The sequence below is a fragment of the Grosmannia clavigera genome (assembly GCF_000143105.1).
Source record: "Grosmannia clavigera kw1407 unplaced genomic scaffold GCSC_144, whole genome shotgun sequence".
NCBI classification, from domain to species: Eukaryota; Fungi; Ascomycota; class Sordariomycetes; order Ophiostomatales; family Ophiostomataceae; genus Leptographium; species Leptographium clavigerum.
The window spans coordinates 2,359,390-2,378,901 of NW_014040797.1; the positions used below are offsets into that span (position 1 = coordinate 2,359,390).

General features: G+C 52.1%; 8 protein-coding genes across 8 annotated transcripts; 6 read left to right on the forward strand and 2 right to left on the reverse strand.

Annotated features, from left to right (window-relative positions):
* Positions 1 to 1,092: 1,092 nt before the first annotated feature.
* On the forward strand, positions 1,093 to 2,786 carry CMQ_2988 (nuclear polyadenylated RNA-binding protein; the record flags this gene model as incomplete). The annotated part of the gene is made up of 3 exons (XM_014317066.1): positions 1,093 to 1,469; positions 1,544 to 2,528; positions 2,610 to 2,786. 3 exons carry the CDS (start codon positions 1,093 to 1,095, stop codon positions 2,784 to 2,786), a joined length of 1,539 nt encoding a protein of 512 aa, XP_014172541.1.
* Positions 2,787 to 3,676: 890 nt separating this feature from the next.
* On the forward strand, positions 3,677 to 4,787 carry CMQ_2699 (nudix domain containing protein; the record flags this gene model as incomplete). The annotated part of the gene is made up of 2 exons (XM_014316777.1): positions 3,677 to 3,703; positions 3,777 to 4,787. 2 exons carry the CDS (start codon positions 3,677 to 3,679, stop codon positions 4,785 to 4,787), a joined length of 1,038 nt encoding a protein of 345 aa, XP_014172252.1.
* A 305-nt stretch (positions 4,788 to 5,092) lies between these two features.
* CMQ_2888 (ctr copper transporter family protein) lies at positions 5,093 to 5,886 on the reverse strand (the record flags this gene model as incomplete). Its single annotated transcript, XM_014316966.1, has 4 exons — positions 5,093 to 5,210; positions 5,279 to 5,423; positions 5,561 to 5,744; positions 5,818 to 5,886. The coding sequence occupies 4 exons, from the start codon at positions 5,884 to 5,886 to the stop codon at positions 5,093 to 5,095; spliced, it is 516 nt and encodes a 171-aa protein (XP_014172441.1).
* An 804-nt stretch (positions 5,887 to 6,690) lies between these two features.
* On the forward strand, positions 6,691 to 7,385 carry CMQ_3124 (3-hydroxyanthranilate -dioxygenase; the record flags this gene model as incomplete). Its single annotated transcript, XM_014317202.1, has 3 exons — positions 6,691 to 6,722; positions 6,785 to 6,860; positions 6,942 to 7,385. 3 exons carry the CDS (start codon positions 6,691 to 6,693, stop codon positions 7,383 to 7,385), a joined length of 552 nt encoding a protein of 183 aa, XP_014172677.1.
* Positions 7,386 to 7,510: 125 nt separating this feature from the next.
* CMQ_3087 (fumarylacetoacetate hydrolase family protein) lies at positions 7,511 to 8,411 on the reverse strand (the record flags this gene model as incomplete). Its single annotated transcript, XM_014317165.1, has 3 exons — positions 7,511 to 7,938; positions 8,027 to 8,235; positions 8,317 to 8,411. The coding sequence occupies 3 exons, from the start codon at positions 8,409 to 8,411 to the stop codon at positions 7,511 to 7,513; spliced, it is 732 nt and encodes a 243-aa protein (XP_014172640.1).
* A 1,087-nt stretch (positions 8,412 to 9,498) lies between these two features.
* Positions 9,499 to 11,917, forward strand: CMQ_3187 (pwi domain protein mRNA processing; the record flags this gene model as incomplete). The annotated part of the gene is made up of 4 exons (XM_014317265.1): positions 9,499 to 9,506; positions 11,060 to 11,150; positions 11,231 to 11,310; positions 11,467 to 11,917. 4 exons carry the CDS (start codon positions 9,499 to 9,501, stop codon positions 11,915 to 11,917), a joined length of 630 nt encoding a protein of 209 aa, XP_014172740.1.
* Positions 11,918 to 12,051: 134 nt separating this feature from the next.
* Positions 12,052 to 12,799, forward strand: CMQ_3204 (uncharacterized protein; the record flags this gene model as incomplete). The annotated part of the gene is made up of 2 exons (XM_014317282.1): positions 12,052 to 12,654; positions 12,725 to 12,799. The coding sequence occupies 2 exons, from the start codon at positions 12,052 to 12,054 to the stop codon at positions 12,797 to 12,799; spliced, it is 678 nt and encodes a 225-aa protein (XP_014172757.1).
* Positions 12,800 to 13,309: 510 nt separating this feature from the next.
* CMQ_2943 (oligopeptidase family protein) lies at positions 13,310 to 17,284 on the forward strand (the record flags this gene model as incomplete). The annotated part of the gene is made up of 6 exons (XM_014317021.1): positions 13,310 to 13,435; positions 13,489 to 13,882; positions 14,635 to 14,738; positions 14,796 to 16,593; positions 16,655 to 16,857; positions 17,123 to 17,284. The coding sequence occupies 6 exons, from the start codon at positions 13,310 to 13,312 to the stop codon at positions 17,282 to 17,284; spliced, it is 2,787 nt and encodes a 928-aa protein (XP_014172496.1).
* Positions 17,285 to 19,512: the final 2,228 nt, after the last annotated feature.

Genomic DNA, 19,512 nt, shown 5'->3' on the forward strand with positions numbered 1-19,512 from the left:
GAGTTAGAAGACGATGTCCAAAATTGGGATCGGCTGCCCAGACGCGAGCTTCGGATCAACATAGAACGACCGGAGTAAGGGTACAATGGTTGCAAGCGAAAAATGATGCGCGCCTATTCTTTGCTTTCTTTTTGGTCGTCCATTCAAAAGCACCCCACTCCTTCCTTCTCTTCCACCTGCCTGCTTTCTGTCCTCTTTCCGTGTTGTGTTACTCTTGCCAGTACTTGGCTGGGCGTTCCCCCTTCAACCTGAAGCATCGATCGCGTCTTACAGTGAGCTTAGTCAGCCGCCACTTCAGCCTCAGGATCCGATGTACACGGCTGCCTTGAGCATAGGAAAAATTGGGCGAGAGAAGAGGAGGACTGGTCCTAGGCCATGCAGAGCAGTAGTTTCACCTGCAAGCCACTGGAAGGATCGAGAAGCAATATACAGAGTACGAAGTAATAGCATATATTATATACTGGAAAGCAGTTAGGACCAAACTGAGATGGTAATAGAGAGCGTGAACATTGAGTCGTGAGACCGGGTGAGATTCTCTTGTCTTCACCGACGAGATATAAGAAGGCATTGTCACTTCCCGGGCCAATGATTGTGCTGCGCTGGAGCCCCATTCTAAAGCTGCTTGGAAATGATAATGCTGCCTCAGGCTAGAACACCCTCGCTCACTCTAGCCACATCCCCACCAGCCACACACACGTGACCATAAATGACCAATCAAAGCGCGCCGTGCTGTCGCGCTAACTACCAGGATCGCAAATCATTGTCACTTGGGCATATTTTTGTCTTGCCGCAGGCTCTCCCACCCCATTTTCTTCAACCTCGCTCCGTCACGGATTTCCTTTTGCCCCGTCGACAACACCACTCGAATAGGCTGACTGGACGCCCCGACGACTCCGATTTCAAATTCGGCCTGTTTCTGTCCTCTCTGCTGAGAGATTGAAGGCAGAGGTCCGGCACCCGGACGTCGCGCAGTGTCGATTTTTCCCTTTTTCTTTGCCTCATCAAATAGGATACTATACATTTGCCGTTCTTCGCGAATCGAAATTCACTCTCTTGCAGCCCTTTAAGGACACACGCAGTAGCATCTTCAGGATGCCTGTCGAGGTTGCTATGAACACGCCGTTGGCAGAGGCGCTGCAACGCGAGATTCAGCCGAAGCTGGTGGAGTGCGGATGGGCGCCCAGCGATGCCAGCGATACCACCATGGCCGAGTATCTGATCTTGATGATCGTCAATGGAAAGACTGAGGACGAGATTGCTTCGGAACTATCTAGTGATCTTTTGAACCTCCCACCCGAAGATGACAGCGCAAAGCAGTTTGCACGGTGGTTGTTTGAGATAATCGAGTCAGAGAACGCTAGAATCAACGGCTCGGGCCAACAACAGCAGTTTGAACTGGCATTTTCGGGCGGAGACCAGGATATGGAAATGGACTTGTCTAGTGCTGATGCACTAGGCAGCATGATTGCGTGCGGCTCCCCTCTTTACCTCGGTCCTTTTACTGGACACCCTTTTGCTATTTACCAGTGCTGACCTGCCACAGACCATCGGGACCGAAAGCGATGCGAAATGGGCCCGGATTCCGCGGCGGGCGGGACAAGCGCATGCTTGGCCAGATCAACCGCAATTTGGACCGTTCCAATGACTCGGTTCTGCACCGTGTTCGCGGTACCGATCGCATCAGCACACATACGCGCGGGGGCGGCGCGGGACCGAGAGGGAGTGGCGGCGGGTTTGGCATGGGCCGCCAACAGCGAAACATGAACGGGAGAAATGCTTCTGGTTTCAACCAGCAAGCCATGGCTGCCGTCATGTCTGCCGGTGGCCCGCAGCCGGGCATGTCTTGGATGGGCCCACCGGGCCCGCCAGGCCAGCCGCCGATGCAGCCGGGTCCCATGGATGTATACGCCATGTTGGAGCAGCAGTCACGTATGATGCAGCAGATGCAGGAGCAAATGCAACAGCAACAGCAGCTGATGCAGCATGGCCGACGGGGCGGCTTCAATCAGCAGAGTCGTGGCCGGCCACTGGCAGACCGGATACAACACCCGAACCAAAACTACAGGAACAACATGCGGAATGGGGGTCAAAACAATCATGGCCAACAGGCTGAAAATGGAGGGGAAGCACCAAAATCGAACGGCAAGTCGCAAGAAGGCGGCGACGCTTCCGGCTCGGCCACGGGAGAGGATGTCGACATGGGCAGCGAGGCCGGCACACACCGCGAACCGTTGAACCCGACTGATACGGTGTGCAAATACAATCTCCACTGCACGAACAAGGACTGCAAGTTTGCGCATCAGTCACCGGCAGCACCCCCCGGCACCACGGTAGATGTGCTTGACGTTTGCACGTATGGTGCTGCCTGCAAGAAAAAAAAAGTGCGTGGCGCGGCACCCGTCGCCAGCCGCCCGGATGGCGCACCAGAGCGAGCAGGACTGCAAATTTTTTTCCCAACTGCGCGAACCCACACTGCCAATTTCGGCACCCGTCGATGCCGCTGTGCCGCAAACGGAGGTGACTGCGCGGTTCCGGGTTGACAAGTTTACGCACATCAAGACATTGTGCAAGTACCGTCCGTGCACCAAACCGATACTGCACATTTCAAGCACGAGGAGGGCCAGCGAGGCGTATTTCCCGACAAGGTGTGGACGGCGGATGGTGCTGGCAGGGACCAGCAGACGCACATCAGCGAGCGGAAATTCGTCGACGAGACGGCCGCAGAGGAGACCATTCTTCCAAGTGCTGACAGGGACATGACCAGCGAGGAAGCGACGATCGCCTAGGAGACGAACGGATCCTGCGGGACATCTGCCTGTGCGGATTCATACGAGGGCTATGCAGACTTGATTCTGTAACGGAAAGCAGAAGAGGCTGCTGAGGGGAGGAAGAAGAGGCTGTGTTAGCGGCCAACGACAGAGTTTTGGAACAGCACGGGGCGGGCGGCTTTTTGTGAGACCGAATACTGGGCAAGCTGAAAGGGAGAACACACAAGAGAAGGCTCTGTGTGTAGATGTACGTGTACTACTAATACGAATACGGCACTGATAGAGGTGATAGTGCATTGGAGGTGTCGTTTGGGTTCTCTTGGAGTTCCACAGGGAAAAGGACAAAATCCACGGCGTTCTTGTGTTGGCCAACAGCCTCGAGATTGATTGCCATTGCTGCGCTCGTAGCAAGCGTGAGACGGTTCTGCACAAAGTACCGAGTACTCGCAGCCGGCAGCACGAAGCGTTGCCAGCTGCTCTCAGTATTGCATGCCCCGCAGCTCATTAGCTCAGCTTACCAATTTAAAGCTTACCCAACACATCGCAATTTGGGTAATGCTGAAGTCACTGTCTGCCTATTTACTCAGCCCCCTCTCCCGAGGCGACAGGATCTCTCGTCAAAGCATTAATGATGGGTGCCAGCAGCAGATATCTGGACGCCCAAACGACCGCCGTCGCCACCGTCCCCTTCACCACTGCTTCCGCTTCCGTCGCTGCTGTTGTGACTTGCCCCTGAGGTTGACAGCAGCGCAACGCTTGGTTACGGAGAACTCGATGACCTCGCAGTCAGCATTAACTCGCTTGACGGCAGCGACGTCGACACCGCCACAGGCGCAGACACCGGCACTAGCTCCTCTGACCCTCGCACCAACTGTGGAGATAGTTCTTGTTACTGGGACGCTTCATCGATGGCACCTCTCAATGCGCAGTCAGTGGTTCGTCCGCTTCTTTGGCGAACTCGCATCTACTACTCTTCAGTGTGCTTGCAAATACTGATCTCGACGCCAGGCTGCTGTTGCCCGGCTCCGTGCTTACCGGTCCCCTGCCTTCCCCTTGTGGAACCGGCTCCCTCTCAGTCGTCGGGCCGCCGTACTCATACTGCTGTATGCAGACCGCCATGGCGACTTGCGCGTTGTCTTGACCATGCGAGCCGCCAGCCTGCGCAACTATTCGGGCCATGCGGCGTTTCCGGGTGGCAAGGCCGACACGCTGGACGAGACACCAGAGCAAATCGCGCGGCGCGAGGCGTGGGAGGAAATCGGACTGCCACTAGACGGCCGAGGGATACTTCCGCAGCAGTTCCGCATCGAGCACCTATGTAGCCTGCCCCATAACCTGGCCAAGACAGAGCTGGTAGTGCGGCCTTGTGTTGCGCTGCTGACCGCTGAGAGAGACACGGCGGAAGCTGAACGGACAGAGGATCTCCAGAGCGAGGACGCGCGAAGCATAGACGTCGAGAGGCTCATACCCCGGCTGGACGCTAAGGAAGTGGCAGCCGTGTTCAGCGCGCCGTTCCACAACTTCCTGTTGGCGACAGACGAGCTGGAGCAGCCGGAGAAGGACAAGGTCATGGCCGAAGCGAGTGGCAAGACACAACGACTACGGCCACGACTACCGTCGGGGCCCTGGTACGAGGGTGTATGGGTTGACTGGCACGAGACACCTTGGCGGATGCATTACTTCTACGTACCGGTTGTGGGCCAGCGGGTGGCAAAGCCCAAGAAGCGATTGCGAAGCAGTAGTGCCGGCAAGGCTGCGCCGGCGCAGCAGCAAGAGGCTAGCAGTGGCGACTACGACGACATCGAGGAAGCACCTGGGCGATACAAGGTATGGGGAATGACAGCGCGCATCCTTGTGGACGCGGCTCAGCTGGCATATGACGAGCGGCCTGAGTTCGAGCACAACGCCCACTTTGGTGACGAGCGCATCCTCGAAGGCCTCGAACAGATGGGGCGGCTGGGCGAGAAGCTACGGAAAGAGCTGACCAATAAGGATGCCAAGGATGCGAGCAAAATGTGAAGAGACGGTAGCCGGGGAGGGTCTTTTTTATTTTCCATTGCATAAGCCATACATAGACAAAGACACATATGCTAATGCAATCAAATATCGACGGCAAGCCAGAGAATGGACAATTGAGCGTCTCAGTGGCCACATTCCGAGTCCGCCCTTATCTCATGCAGAAATGTTATACTGCTTTGCTCGGCGGCTGCCACTCCCATCTACCCTCAGTTGTTGTCAGCCTGCTGCTCGACCCCATTTGGCTCAGCGGCGGCGCCGAGTCCTACTGTCGTCTCCAACAGAACCAACTCGACGTCTGGTTCTTTCTAATGGCATGCCGTCTCCTTGGTTACCGTCGTCGAGCCGCCGAACAGGAGGTAGCCGAGGAAGGCGCCCACGGACACCGAAATCATCACCCAGCCATTGTATGTCATGAAAATGAGCCTGTTTTGTCAGCCTTTCACCCTGTAATCACCCACCTCTGGTCCATTTCATTGTAACGAAGCACTCACATGATCATGAACGCGTAAAAATTTTGCACTCCATAGAGCATAGCTTTGATTATATGCGCTCTCTTAGCGATTGGCGATTGAGCCATTCCTGTGCGCAGGATAGGCGTAGTCTCAGTATCTTGGTCATCGCGTTCGTGATCCTCGTCTTCTCAGGCTTAGTGGTGTGTGTGGTGTATGGGGGGGCGGGTAGTAACTGGGCATGGGAAAAGAATCGCAGAGGGCGACAGTACAAAAAGGGAGCGAGATGACAGAGAATAACGTGTAAAGAAGGTAGGCACTTACGCGGTGCCGTCTCTGTCTGTCTGGCCGTCTTCGCTTCGTAGCGCCGCACGCCCTCTCGCAGGGCCTCGTAGCCGGCACTAAATGCCACGATGGCCAGAAGCGATACCAAGAGACCGAATGTCGAGCGGACATGCCACCAGCGGAAGACGACACATAGGTTGTTCGTGTTCCATGTGAAGAGCATCTGGAATCGGTCAGTCGACCTTTCAGCTTCGTACTAGAGCTAGTCTGAAGTCCAGCCACGGTGACAAGCTTACGTTCATGCTGCACCTGTCACCCATATGCATGTCCATAGCACTGGCGCCATGGTGGTGTGCGTGGTCCATCGTGTAGCTCAAAGATAGGAGTATCAAGCCCCAGAGATGCGTTCGATATGATGTCGGATTTCCGTCTGCCTTGATCGAAGAGAGAGCGACGTCGGGTTTGAATGGGAGAGCGGACAGGGAGGTGAACGTGTGAGGCAGTTTTGATTGGCTATAAAGACTGTGTGGAGTTGAATACTCCGTAGAAATTCGCGATAAGTCCACTTGCGTGGGTTTGTGCCAATGTTGAAATATGCAGTATAGAAAGTAGGGAGCAATATATTGCGTTGCCTTGCGGGTGTTTATGTTTTGGATAGAAGAGCAGCAGAGCGTATATCAAAAAGCTTGTGCCCTCAAAGGAAGCTGCGACGGACAATCAATCACGTGAGAAGTCTAAGCTGTTTCGAAAGTGCAGGGGTTTGTGGGCAGGTTGAGACATGGTATCATTACCCAGTCTGTGTCATTTTGACGAGCCATGGACACAGAAAAAGTGCCCGGTGCGTGACTGCGTCTTTCGAACTGAAGATAGACTATTACCTAGCAGCGCAAGCTATGTTGCCAACACGTATCAAAGACAACTCTGCCTTAGCCTATTACAATCCTTTGCGCGTATAGGGGGGCACTACTCCGTACTACGTAATTCCGCTGTACTTCGTACATAGTACTCTGACGATCGCTTAGCAATCCGTCTGTTAGCGAGACCGGAGTTTACGGGAGGGGAGGGGGAAAAACCGATGTCAGAAGTGGCAGGAGAGGGTGCGAGAAGATATCCTCATGAAGGACTGAATCTGCCCGCCAAAAGGAAGTCGCGGTTAGAAGTCCTCAATCATGCTCGCATCGCCAGTAAATCTGCCCAAGTGGTATGTTCTGTGGATGCAGATGAACCCCCCTGGCCAAAAGAAAACTGGCTGACAATCAGTAGGCTAGATGAGAACTCGCACTTGTTGAAACCGCCTGTCAACAACTATTGTGTCTACAACGAGGACTTCACCGTAATGGTGCGTTTACGAATCTATGAGTCCCTGACAGGTTCCTATACTGCGCTGTGTGCCGCCTATTGATTCTCGCCTGATCTGTAGATCGTCGGTGGCCCTAACGCCCGTACCGACTACCATATCAACGAGACACCCGAGTGGTTCTACCAGTACAAAGGTGCCATGGTGCTCAAGGTTGTCGACACGGACGGCAGCTTCCGCGACATTATCATCCGTGAGGGTGACATGTTCCTGCTGCCAGCAAACACCCCCCACAACCCCGTGCGCTTTGCCGATACCGTGGGCGTCGTGTTGGAGCAGCGGCGGCCTGCCGCATCCACGGATCGGATGCGTTGGTACTGCGCCCAGCCCCAGTGCCGGGCCATCGTGCACGAGGCTGCCTTCCACTGCACCGACTTGGGCACACAGATCAAGTCTGCTGTTGAGGCCTTTAGCAGCGATACAGAGGCCCGGATATGCAAGACGTGCGGCACTTTGGCCGACTGGGCCCCGCCGCTGGGCTCCATTGCAGATCCCAACAGGACATGAATGTCGATGGAGGAGGGATGGCACAGAGAGCGAGGATCCGCTTCCTATTCGTAGCTGGGAAAAGTACATGTCTCTTTCTTTGCCTTCTCATTTACGGTTTATCAGCTGGGTGGCTTGGCTCCCGGCTATGTCTGACAAGACTCGTAATCACCAGTCCCACCCACAACGGGCACCTCCAGCTTGGCTTCCTCAATTTCCTTTCCATTTACGCGAATGCCGCCGAGCATCACGTCACCGGGGACAACTCGGCCAACACCCTTTGGCGTCCCCGTTAGCACGAGGTCGCCAGGCTCCAAGGCCATGACTTTGGAGATGTCGCTGAGAAGGCGGGGGATGCGAAACAGTAGCAACTCAGTAGAATCCTGCTGGCGGATCTCGCCGTTGACTGTAAGATACAGCTCGATATTATGTGGGTCGGGAATGGCGGCCTTGGGGATAATGTGGCTCAGCGGCAAGAATGTGTCGAAGCCCTTGGCAATGTCCCAGGGCAGGCCCTTCTTCTTGGCCTCGTTCTGGACGTTACGAGCGGTCATATCAAGCGCAAGCGCATAGCCTATAAATTCGAGTGCACGGTCAGCACCGTGAACAATTCCCGAAAGCTTTCAATAGGGAAACGCAGCTGGCGTAGCTATGAGACTTACTCTCGATGGCGTCCAAGGCGCCCTGCTCATCATCTGGCTTCAGGTCACGCACGGTCTTGCCAATGATCAGAGCTAGCTCGACTTCATAGTGCAGATCGATACCCTTGGGCTGGACACAAGAACCGCCTGGCAAGACAATGGATGAGGGCGGCTTCAGAAAAAAGAAAGGCTGTTTTGGTCTCGCGTTGTTGAGCTCCGTTATATGGTCGCTAATAGGCAAACACAAAATCAGCAAGGGATCCGAACAAGACACTGTAGCTAATGCGCGGATTGGTATGACTAGTACTTACGCATAATTCCGCCCAATACAGACAATCTTATTGGACTTCTTGAGCGATGCTAGCGAGGTCGTCATGGTTGCAAAGCCGCGCCGAAAACCATTCATTTTGAAAATAGTGTCAATTTAAAGAATTGCTGGATTCTTTATACTACAGCCACAAGCCCAAGTCCTTAGTATGACCAACTGATTAAGATCCGAGTGTCACACAGCTCAAGATTCTAGGCGGCTCCTAATTATGACAGGATGTGAAGAGGAGTGGTAGACAATTGAGACATCGCGCATAGATCTAGGCCGGGATGCTTGGGAAATGAGGTAGAAACTAAGCGAGAGCGCTGATTGGCTCTTAAAAGGGGGGCTTTTCATTGCAGAACGGGAACCTGCGCTGATTCGGCAACGCGTGAGTAAAATTATGTAGTAAAAATTTTAGTGACGCCACAGGCCGTGCTAGTGGACCCCGCAATCGTGCCTCAAGATTTCTACTTGACAACTTCTCGTAAAAGATGCGAGCCCACCGCTCCATATGTATGTATGTACGGAGTACGACGTAATAGTACCGAGTATCTTATCTTGCATACGGAACACTCCGTAAAAGCTGCTTGCTCGGAGTCTCTTATTTCATCAACTTAAACGCACTCGCTCAACTATATCAAAGGCATCATCCACAGGACGCGGCCCCCGCTCAATCCTCCATTAACACTCCGACAGCACGACCGCTGTGACAGCCACACTAATTCCCGGGGGTGTTTTGAACTCGAATTTCCCCTTTTCTCAACATGGAAACGTTGCAGCTGGCGCAGATGCTAGCGGATCTAAGCAACTTGAATGCCACTGTAAGCCATACATGTCTCCCAACGTAGAGGTAGACTGGATCTGCTTACAGATCCATAGGATCCTCATACTACCGATTCTCTATTCGATTCCAACAAGACCACCGCTCAGCGTCCGTCGGATGCCATCATATCCACGTCTGTTCCGACTGCCCCTCAACCTCACAATTCTACACCGGCTCCGCAGTCTATTCAGCTCCGTGATTCGTTGACAACGGCTCCGGAACAAATTTCTGCCTCTTGGCCCTCATCACCTCCTCCTATAACCCGCACTACCGGCAATCCTACTTCCTTCGACTCTAACATTAGCCGCCACTTGCTTTCAACACCCATACCGAGCTCAAGTTCGCTCCCAGGAACTCCACATGGAGAGGTAAGAAAGTACCATCAACTTCCGATTGTCTCATGCTTACAATCAGACTGATACCGACATTGATCGCGCATCGGCGCTTCTGGCACTATACGAGCTTCGCGCCAAGCTGAAACAGTACAACGATAACAACAGTCTTCAACTGGCTCGCGAGAAGATTTTCACCTTATCTACACAGAGGCAGAAACAGCAAAATACATATCAACCTAGCAAAGGGACTGCACCATCCACTCCAGTTCTGCAACCACCTTCTCTCGGCCGACAATATACTCAGTACACACACCCACACATAAGCTCGAAGTTACCACAATCCCCACCCCACCGCTAAAAGAAAAGTCACAAACAACGCAAGGAGTAACGGTGCAATCTCATAGCATATCGGGAAACCGTAGTGCTTTTTTCAACGACCAGTGCATTGACCTTTGATGGCCGTATGCACAAGATCACGAAGTCTATGCTCGAACTATAACAAAATATCTACTCGCTCTCGCACTTTCATAGGAATCTGCTTTAGGGAAGATTTGTGAACTTGTTCCCCCCCTAGCAACCTTTGTTCTCCTCTAGCTATGTGCAGAGAATTGGCAATGTATCAAAGTGGTCAAGACCAACTTTGCAGCCGTTGCTCTCGCTATTTTCTTGTGCCCCTTAAAAAACTAAAAGGAGATGGCGTTCTTGGGGTGCTCCTGATAATAAGGTTAGTCAAGCGAGTTATAAACCCACAGTTGACATAAATGAAAGTAAATTTGCCGGTGCTTAGTGAGTTTCGAGAAGAAGAAGCGCTTTATATCACTGGCCTTTTAAAACTGGCAGTGCGCTCTGCTCCGGAAATAAGCATCGAGTGCCTTCCGCCTTGAAGTAAGCTATCTTATCTATAAACTCCCGCTTTCTAAGAGATGTGGCTTCTACTCCGTGTACCACTAGTCTGTACGCGCAGTCGTCTGCGCAAATACCAGTGTAAGACCCGTACGGTAATCCTTGTGGGATATTCGTCCGGACCAGTTGCACGTATCGTAGTAAGCTCTAAGGCCTTTCAGAAGATCTAGTGATGATATTTCGTTGGGTGGTTGACTGAAGCTTTAGACTGTGCGCAATGTGCGTCCAGTCAGGGCTTCGTCTTATCTAGTGATTTCGGCGGCCGAGGTCAGGTGACCTCGGGAAATCCACAGAGAGCTTCGTACTTGAGAGGCACGTGACCTTGCCACAGGGACCCAGTCACGCGTTGGTGTGCAGCGTATTACTCCGTATTCCGTATATTAGAATAACCTGGCTTTTGGAGATTTCGCTAAAGTGACCGGCGCCGACCTTCAAATCTTCACACTTCCTTACTCTCCTCTTTTGAGGTGTCTATACCGGAAGTCTAGACCGATCACTTTACCATATTTACCATGGCCACAGGCGTGGATGCTAAGCTCCTCAAGAGCACGAGGTTTCCACCTATTTTCAATCAGAAGGTAGACATGCAAAAAGTAAACCTTCAAGTGATGAAAAAGTACGTCTAAGCTTGCGCTTCGCTTCTCGATCCGTTAACTCACCATGCTAACGCATCTACATCACAGATGGATTGCTGGAAAGATTGCCGCTATTTTGGGCAACGACGACGATGTTGTGATCGAGCTCTGCTACAATCTGATCGAGAGTTCAAGAAACGTACGCGCCACCACCCTTAAATCCTTATATATCTGGCCCTTCTCCGAATAAAGCTCGCTAACGCGCATTTGTAACATCAGCCAGATATCAAGGCACTCCAAATTCAGCTCACTGGCTTCCTAGAGTCGGAAACGCCTACTTTCTGCAACAATTTGTGGACGTTGCTACTGAGCGCCCAATCTAGTCCGCAAGGGATCCCACGAGAACTTTTGGAAGCTAAGAAAATGGAGCTTATTCAAGAAAAGGTGACATGACCCACAGTCCGATTTGAACAGCAAAGAAAAAAAAACACCTAGCTGACAACCGGTATTACCAGATCGAAGCCGAGAAGGCCGCAGAAGAATCTCGCCGAAAACACGAGGGCGGCGGGCGTTTTGACCGCCCGCCTCGAGGCGACGACCGTGGCGATACCTGGCGGGGTGGCGCTGGTGGTGGGCGCCGTGGCACGGAAACACAAAACGGAGGAGGAGGAGGAGGCGGAGGAGGAGGTTGGGGCAGGGACCGTTCTCGTTCACCTGCCGGCCGCGGACGTGATTTTCGTGAACGGGGCAGATTTCGGGCAAGACACGATCTCTACGTTCCCAGTGATCGTCGTGGCCGCGGTGGTCGGCGAGACGATGTCCGGCAGAGGAGGTCGCCTAGTCGATCTAGCTCCCGATCGCACTCACGATATCCGCAGCGGTCTCACTCGGACAAATCGACGTCTCGTTCTCGCTCCCGTTCTCATTCCCACTCTCGCTCGCGCTCCCCGTCACGGCGCCGATTGAGTACAGATGTCAGTACTGCAGCTGCTGGAAAGCGACAAAGGTCCCCACAGCTACGTGCTGGAAGTGACCGACAACGTGGGTCCTTGAACAGCCGATCACCAGCGCAAAAACGACGTCGGCGCTCTCCGCCGCCAATGGAGCCCCACAGCCAGCGTGGTAGACGCCAGACCAGCTCGGTCTCTTTGTCTGGCTCTTCCCGACGTTCTGCCAGCTCCGACAAAAAGGATTCGTCTCGGTGGCAGAAAGGGTGCGATCGCAACCGTGGCCGTAACCGTGGCCGCAGCCGTGGCCGCAGCCGCAGCCGTAGCCGTGACCGCAATGGCAGCACCTCTCTGGAGACAGGAGGCGGTGAGAGGCTGCGGCATCGTGGAAAGGCGAATCAAAAGACCCAGCACCGCCGTGGTGGCTGGAAACGTTCGCTCAGCCGCAGCCTGTCGGGGTCATCTGGCGATGGCACTGACTACAACAGACGGCGTTCTACTCGAAACGAAAATAGTCATGACGAGAATCACGAAAGAGACGAGCGCCCTGCGCGGCAGCAATCGCCAACAGGTCGGCGAAGAAGGATCAACACTTCTTCCGTTTCTTCACGTTCAAAATCACGAGACAAGTCTGCTGATGTTCTCGACAAGGATGACATACCCGCCGCCACAACGACCGTTCAACCTGCCATTGCAGCGGCCACCACCATGTCTGCGGACCACGAACCGGCATCTTCTGCATCGGGCCAGCCACAGGTACGTCCGCTATCCTCTCAGACTGTAAGTGTTGCTTTCGTAAGCCAAACTAAAATTCCCATCTGCATAGGCCGCGCAGCGATTGGTAAACGAAAAGCGCGAAAAGGAGCTGAAGGAAAAAATCAAGCAGATGAGATCTCGATGAGTGGTCCTAGCAGTACCTGACAGCACTAACACATCAAAGCTTTGTCTTTTCCTATTTACCGCACTTTCTAATCTTTCCTGCTACAATAAGTTCTGGCTCTGCGGCTCGATACTACAACTAAAAGGGTGGATAGCGTAAACTAATAACTCAAACTATTTGCTTAAGATAAAAAGGGTTACACGTATTGTAGCTCTTTGTTGTTCGTTCTGTTCGTTTTTGTTATAAGCATCTCGTGCATGGCTATGCTTGAAGATGAAAAGGAAGGGACATATTAGCGTTAAAGTCGATAGAGTACTCTACTCCGTGCGGAGTAGAATTTTATTCGTATACGGAGAACTCGTACGAGTACGGAGTAGACTATTATTCCGTACGGAGTGCTCCGTATTACTCGTAAAACATATTAAAGGTGATAGGATATGACTAAGCAGCCCATTCTCTTATCGATAATCGCCGATATTCTAGACTAATTTCCTTTCCCGAATATGCGTCTTCTTTCACGCGACTTTCAGCATGGCAGACAAGCCACACAATACAACCGGCGTTGTGGCCGATGTACCGGGATTACCTTACTATGAAAAGTCGCGGCAGCACCTTAAAGAATTACTTCAGAGAAGGCGGCAGCTGGAGAGACAGCTTGTGAGTCTTAATCCAGACCTGTATTGGAACAAGTCTGACTAGCTGCGGCATAGCACACACGCGAGGAGTCCATCCTTCAGAAGGAGACAGATTATCTTGACAACACACCGAGCGGAAACATTATCGCAGGGTTTGATAACTATACAAAGGGTACAACGGGCACCGCTGCAGCGCGGCGCAAAACGGGGATAACCGAGTCAAATCGCGTCTTCTCACGTAGCAGCATATCCTACAACACTGCTGCTGGCAATTCCGGCTCATCATCATCGCACCCGCCCACCCCTCTGCAGACGTCGTTCAAAGATGGAGGCATCAGCAGCGGGCCTGGATCCGGGCAGGCGACGCCAACATCAGCATCGGCTGCCAAGGCGCCACATGGTATTAAGAAAAAAAAGGGACTAACTGCAACGGCAGCGGCAGCTGCGGACGACAGTGAGACGGACACACGTGAGACGACCAAAAAAGTACGGACGAGCTTCGGTGCTGTGCGGAAATAATAGAACCTGGGACGCCGAAGATACGTTAGCCGGTAGCCAAGATTTGATTGAGTATTGCAGTTAATGGGCTCGAAAAAAGAACCAGTCTTTCTGTACATGTCCGCTGTTGGGGGCCGGACATAGTACACATACCAGCGCGAGGTATTCTGCTTTTCACATGTGGCATTCTAAGAACAGAGCTACATGAGGCGTTACAGTACTAACTAGCCGGTAGGCACTAGATGTGGCTTGCTGTATTATTCATCAAAGGAAACTAAGTGAATTCGCCTCGTGTGTCATGCCACGAACAATGCTCTAAGTACTATGGTATCATATTTGCTCAGTGGACGCAGTAAATATACTCGTAGTGCGTTCGAAGATGGATATACAAACACGTGGCGACATTCGACATTTGGGGTCCTCATCAGGCTACTAAGTACGAAGTAGAAACGTGCAATCCATGAAGCTCGTTTTAGCGGCCCCTCCTCTAGTAGGCAAGTGCGGGGCTTTTCGTCGATGCAACCGTTCTTGCTTGCTCCTTCGATTTATATGAGATGATGACTTTGCTCGTAACATAACGAAGTGCTATTAAAGCAGACGTCGTACCAACAAACCTAACATTGTGACTAAGCAGCAACAGGATTTTACGCCAATTCTGAGTGTGGAGGAATCTTTTTTTTTTCAGATCATAACTTTCTACCCGTCCTACTTCAACGTCTGCAGCGATGGTTCTCAAAGCGACAAAGTTCACGCCCGAAGTGCTTCTATCGGCCCCACGCCGCTCCGCCGGTGCTCCAAATTCTACGGGGAAGAAGGTCCTTTACACGGTAGGAAACCCCCTTCTTAGTATTGGGTTAGTGCGTATCCCTAGCTGACAAACACAGGTATCGACATATTCCTTCCGGGAGCACCGCAAGGCGTCCCAGATCCGCGTGCTCGATGTTAAATCGGGCGAGTCCACCGTGCTGTATGAGGACCCCGCCTACACTGAGCCCGTGTGGATAGGATCGGACGAGTTTCTCTTCCTCAAGGCCGGCGATAAGGGGACTACCCATTTACTGTTGGGAGATGCATCTCGACCCGGTAGCCCGCCCACAGGCATTCGGACTTTTGACGGTGGCTTATCTAACCTCAAAGTGTTGCCCCTTTCCGACGGCGCCATCGCTATTGCCCTCACCGGACTGTCGGACAAAACTGGCCTGCTTTTCAACCCGGACTCTGACGCCGAAAAAGGCAAGCCCACGCACACGACTGCACGCGTGTACTCCAAGCTTTTCGTTCGTCATTGGGATGCCTACGTCACGGAGAACAGACAGACTGTTTGGTATGGCCGCCTTGAGCGAACGGGCGAAAATTCTGCGAAAACGTCAGGGCGATATAGTCTCGTGTCGAATGGTCAGGCCAACGGACTTACCAATGCTCTAGCTGGCACCAAGCTGCAGTCACCGGTGCCACCGTTTGGTGGCTCCAGTGACTTTGCTCTCGGCCCACACGGCATTGCTTTTGTGTCTCGCGACCCGGCCTACAACGAGGCTATCTACACAGTCTCTAACCTCTATTTTATCCCCATAAAAACATATGCCGAGCCAAAACCCCTTGCGCCTCCGTATGCTGTCAAAACAGGCGCTCTTGCCGGCTACAGTGCCGGTCCCGTTTTCTCGCCCAGTGGGAACAGTCTGGTATTCTCGCGTATGCGCAGTCACCAATATGAGAGCGATAAGCCTCGCCTTTTGTTGGTGCCAGAGATCGAAAAACTCGGTGCAGACATTATTGGCAAGAGCGACGAGTTTGAGTTTTACGAGACCGAAGATGGCGTTGGTGCTTGGGATGCTCGACCCGATGCCGTTGCTTGGAGCGCCGACGGCGCGGAGTTATTTGTCACGGCCGAGCACCATGGACGCAACGCGCTGTATCGCCTGCCTTCAGACCCCAGGCATACCACATCCTTTGGTGCACCTCAGCTCCTTGTTGGTGGCCACGAGGTATTCGAGGATGAGAAAATTGACGCTTCCCACGATGACAGTGGTAGTGGCGTCACTGGCGATGAGTCTGTAGGATTCAGACGCCTGGGTGGTCATGGCAGTGTTTCTGATGTGCGGCTGCTTGCTAGTGGGATTGACGGTGATACTCGACTCTTCCTAAGCTTAAACTCTCTGGTTGACAACTCCTTTTTTTGCATTCTCGACCCAGAGCCTACGGCTGTCTCAACATCAAAGTTCCCACGAACAATTTTGCAGGCCGTGTCATCGCAGTCCCGCCATGGCTCAGCTTTCGGTCTATCGCCGAAACAAGTGGGCGAGATATGGTATAAGGGTGCGGGCAACTATCAGGTTCAGGCATTGGTGGTGCGGCCGTCAGATTTTGGTGCCGAAAAGAATAAGAATCGCAAGTGGCCGCTGGCATTATTGATCCATGGTGGACCCCAGGGAGCCTGGAACAACAGCTGGAGCACGCGCTGGAATCCTGCTGTGTTTGCAGAACAAGGCTACGTCGTCGTCGCGCCTAATCCGACGGGCAGTACGGGCTACGGGATGGCGCTCCAGGATGGCATCCGTAACCAATGGGGTGGGCTGCCGTACAAAGATATTGTGCGAGCCGTAGACTACGTGGAAGCTGTCTTCCCGTACGTGGACATTTCACGAGCCGTTGCTCTCGGCGCATCATATGGTGGCTATATGATGAGTGAGTGTGATACTCCGCCCGATCTCTTGTATTGACAGTCTTCTGACTTCGACCCTTTCAGACTGGATCCAAGGTCAGCCGCTGGGCCGTCGCTTTAAGGCTCTTGTCAATCATGATGGTGTCTTCAGCACGCTCAACCAGTACTCATCAGAGGAGCTTTTTTTTCCGCTCCATGATTTTGGTGGATCACTCTGGGACAATCGTGCCGGTTATGAACGGTGGGACCCTGCCAAATTCACCGACAACTGGGCCACGCCTACGCTTGTACGATGTCTCTCCCTTCCCTGCTACTTATGCATTTATCAGAATGCTTGTTACCATTCCCAGGCTAACCAATGAGATCATTCACAACGAACTTGACTATCGCCTTCCCGTCACTGAGGGACTGGCTGCATTTAACGTACTTCAAAGTCGCAATATACCAAGCCGGTTTCTCTCATTCTCAGACGAAAACCACGTGAGCATCCAAATTCGCCAGCTTCTGAGAAGAAACACAGTAAGAAGGCTAACATTTTGTTCGTCCAAACAGTGGGTTCTAAAACCAGAGAATTCACTCGTGTGGCACAAAGAAGTGCTAACCTGGATCAACAAGTACGTCGGTGTCGGCGACGAATTTGAAAAAAAAGCGAACGCTGCCAACCTGGTTGGCAACATGGCAAATCTCGATCTCCCGCAAGTGGAGCGGGAATGACGGATCGAGCCAATGAACCCTTCTCAACTATCTTTGATGTTCTCGTTACTTCTCTCATTCAGTCATGTCAAAGTCGGTTATGTGTCTCGTGTGACACAAGGATAGCTTCTCTGTTCAACCTCTGAATCACAACAGGTTTGGGGTAGCAATGCTTGGGTCTTTTGTGCCTCTCTCACATGTTACTTTTCTTCCAGACTTCGAACCCTCGAAAGCACATGTTTCAATTATTACCTAGCCTGAACAGTGCAAATCATTCACTTCTTATCTAGATGTATAGGAACAGTCCTCTGCTGCATTGTCCGAATCAACGCCACAACATCCCGCCAAACCAGTCCCTCTCCAAAGTTTATTACGTGTTTGGCTCGTACTCCTAGACTTGGGTGTACGGACTTTGGATAAGCTTCGAGCAACTTCTGCTGCATGTATGTCGCCCACGCTGGATCTGGGATCCCGTCCAGGAAGCTCCATATAAACCGCCGCTCAGAGCGTGGTTTAGTACTGTTATATTCTTTGGCAAACTTTTTGGCGTGTGCAGCAAACGCCCTCGTGGCAGCCCGTCTTGAGTCGGAGAAAAATTGATTCCGATGGCCATTTGCAATTGGCGTAACTTGGGTTCCACCCCCATCTTGCTTCTTTGTCGAGGCTGGGATAGCCGCATTCAAACTTTTATTTGTTTTCTTTGTGACATCCTCAAATATATCGTCCGATGGCCCACTCTTGCCTTTGATATTGTGGTTTTCGTCCTGAATCTGGCTGACTCCTCGAAGTGGCTGGATTTGGGCCCCCCCTGCCAGTAGTGACGGCAGTGATTTTCGTATATCTTTACTTTCAACATCCTGCAAGTCATCGGGGGTGTTGTTGTATTGCCGGATAGAACTTGGCTCTGTAGTTGGCATGCTTCTAATGCTGTTCAGTGCCTTTCTGGGTCGTAGTACAGCATCGGACGCATATTGCGTTGTCGGTTTTCGTTCGGCACTTCGAACCTCCTGAAAGTTTGATATCAAGCAACTTCTCAGCCTTCTAGACTCTTTTGAAAGATCATTCTCCGTATATTGAGGGTGTGCTAGGTTGCTGTTCAAAGTTTGCTGTCGTTTTGAAGGTGGCTCGAAGTCCATCATGCTACTTAGCACTCGAGGTCTAACCGGCAGGCTACTCCTTGGTGGACTCTCCAGTCGTCGTTTTCTAAGCCGAACATATGCGTCTGACGTCGAGGGTTGCTGGCTGAGTGTGCTGGTTTTAATGTACGGGGGCAGTGACGCTTCCATGTCCACCGACGAAGCGGACATTTGCGCGAGATACTTTTGCGTGATACCCAGCGCTGGAGCGAGGCTTTGACTTTGTAGCACTAACCATGAACATGGCTGTTAATAATGTCCATGCCAATATTGGGAGGATACTGACAATCATCCTCACCTCGGGCATAGTCTGTGTCAGGTTGGCCACTATCTGGATTTGACATTGCTTGCCAATTATGCTTCAATTCCTCGGGCATCAAATTTTGTAGCTTGATCAATTCGACTTTGCGATCTTGTATACTTATTTTCGAACTTTCAATTTCTTCCCGCCGATCGATGTTCAACCGCACAAAGTTCCGCGCCTCCGTCTCCAAAGCCTTGATTTTCTCTTCTTGAGCTACCAAGCGAATTGATTGCCGTATAGTGGTTATCTCCAGCTTGTCAGTTTTTTCCTGAAGTTTCTTATGTGTGTCCCGAAAAGTCTCCAGAGTTTTCAGCCTCTCACTCGCTTCTTCGATTTTGGTCGATTCCAGCAGACTCATAAACTTAGAGAGCTTGGATTGACACCCGCTTTCGTATTGCAGCAGGTTATCGACAGCCATGTCATCTTTTGCTCTGATCTTTCGGTTGGCATCGTCTATCTTTGCGTTCAAGCTCGTCATGCTTACGGCGAGCCTGGCGGATACATCGGATAACTGAGCATTCAAATTATTGACTTCGTCATCTAGCTTCTGGTGGAGGCGGTCCAGTGCAACACCCATCTTATCACTGCTGCCAGCACTTGAGTTGTCCACTTTCTCGGAGAATCTTTGAAAGTTGAAAGCGGGTGCTGTATCCCAGAACGAGCGCATCTGCTCCTGAAGGGAGCCGAAGTTCTGTGCATGCTCATTGATTGTCTTTTCAATCTCCTCGAATTTGAGTTGGGCCGTGCATTGGAACGAATAGAGTTTGCTCTCGCTTTTCGTCTCTTGGAACTTTCTGAGAAAGTATGTC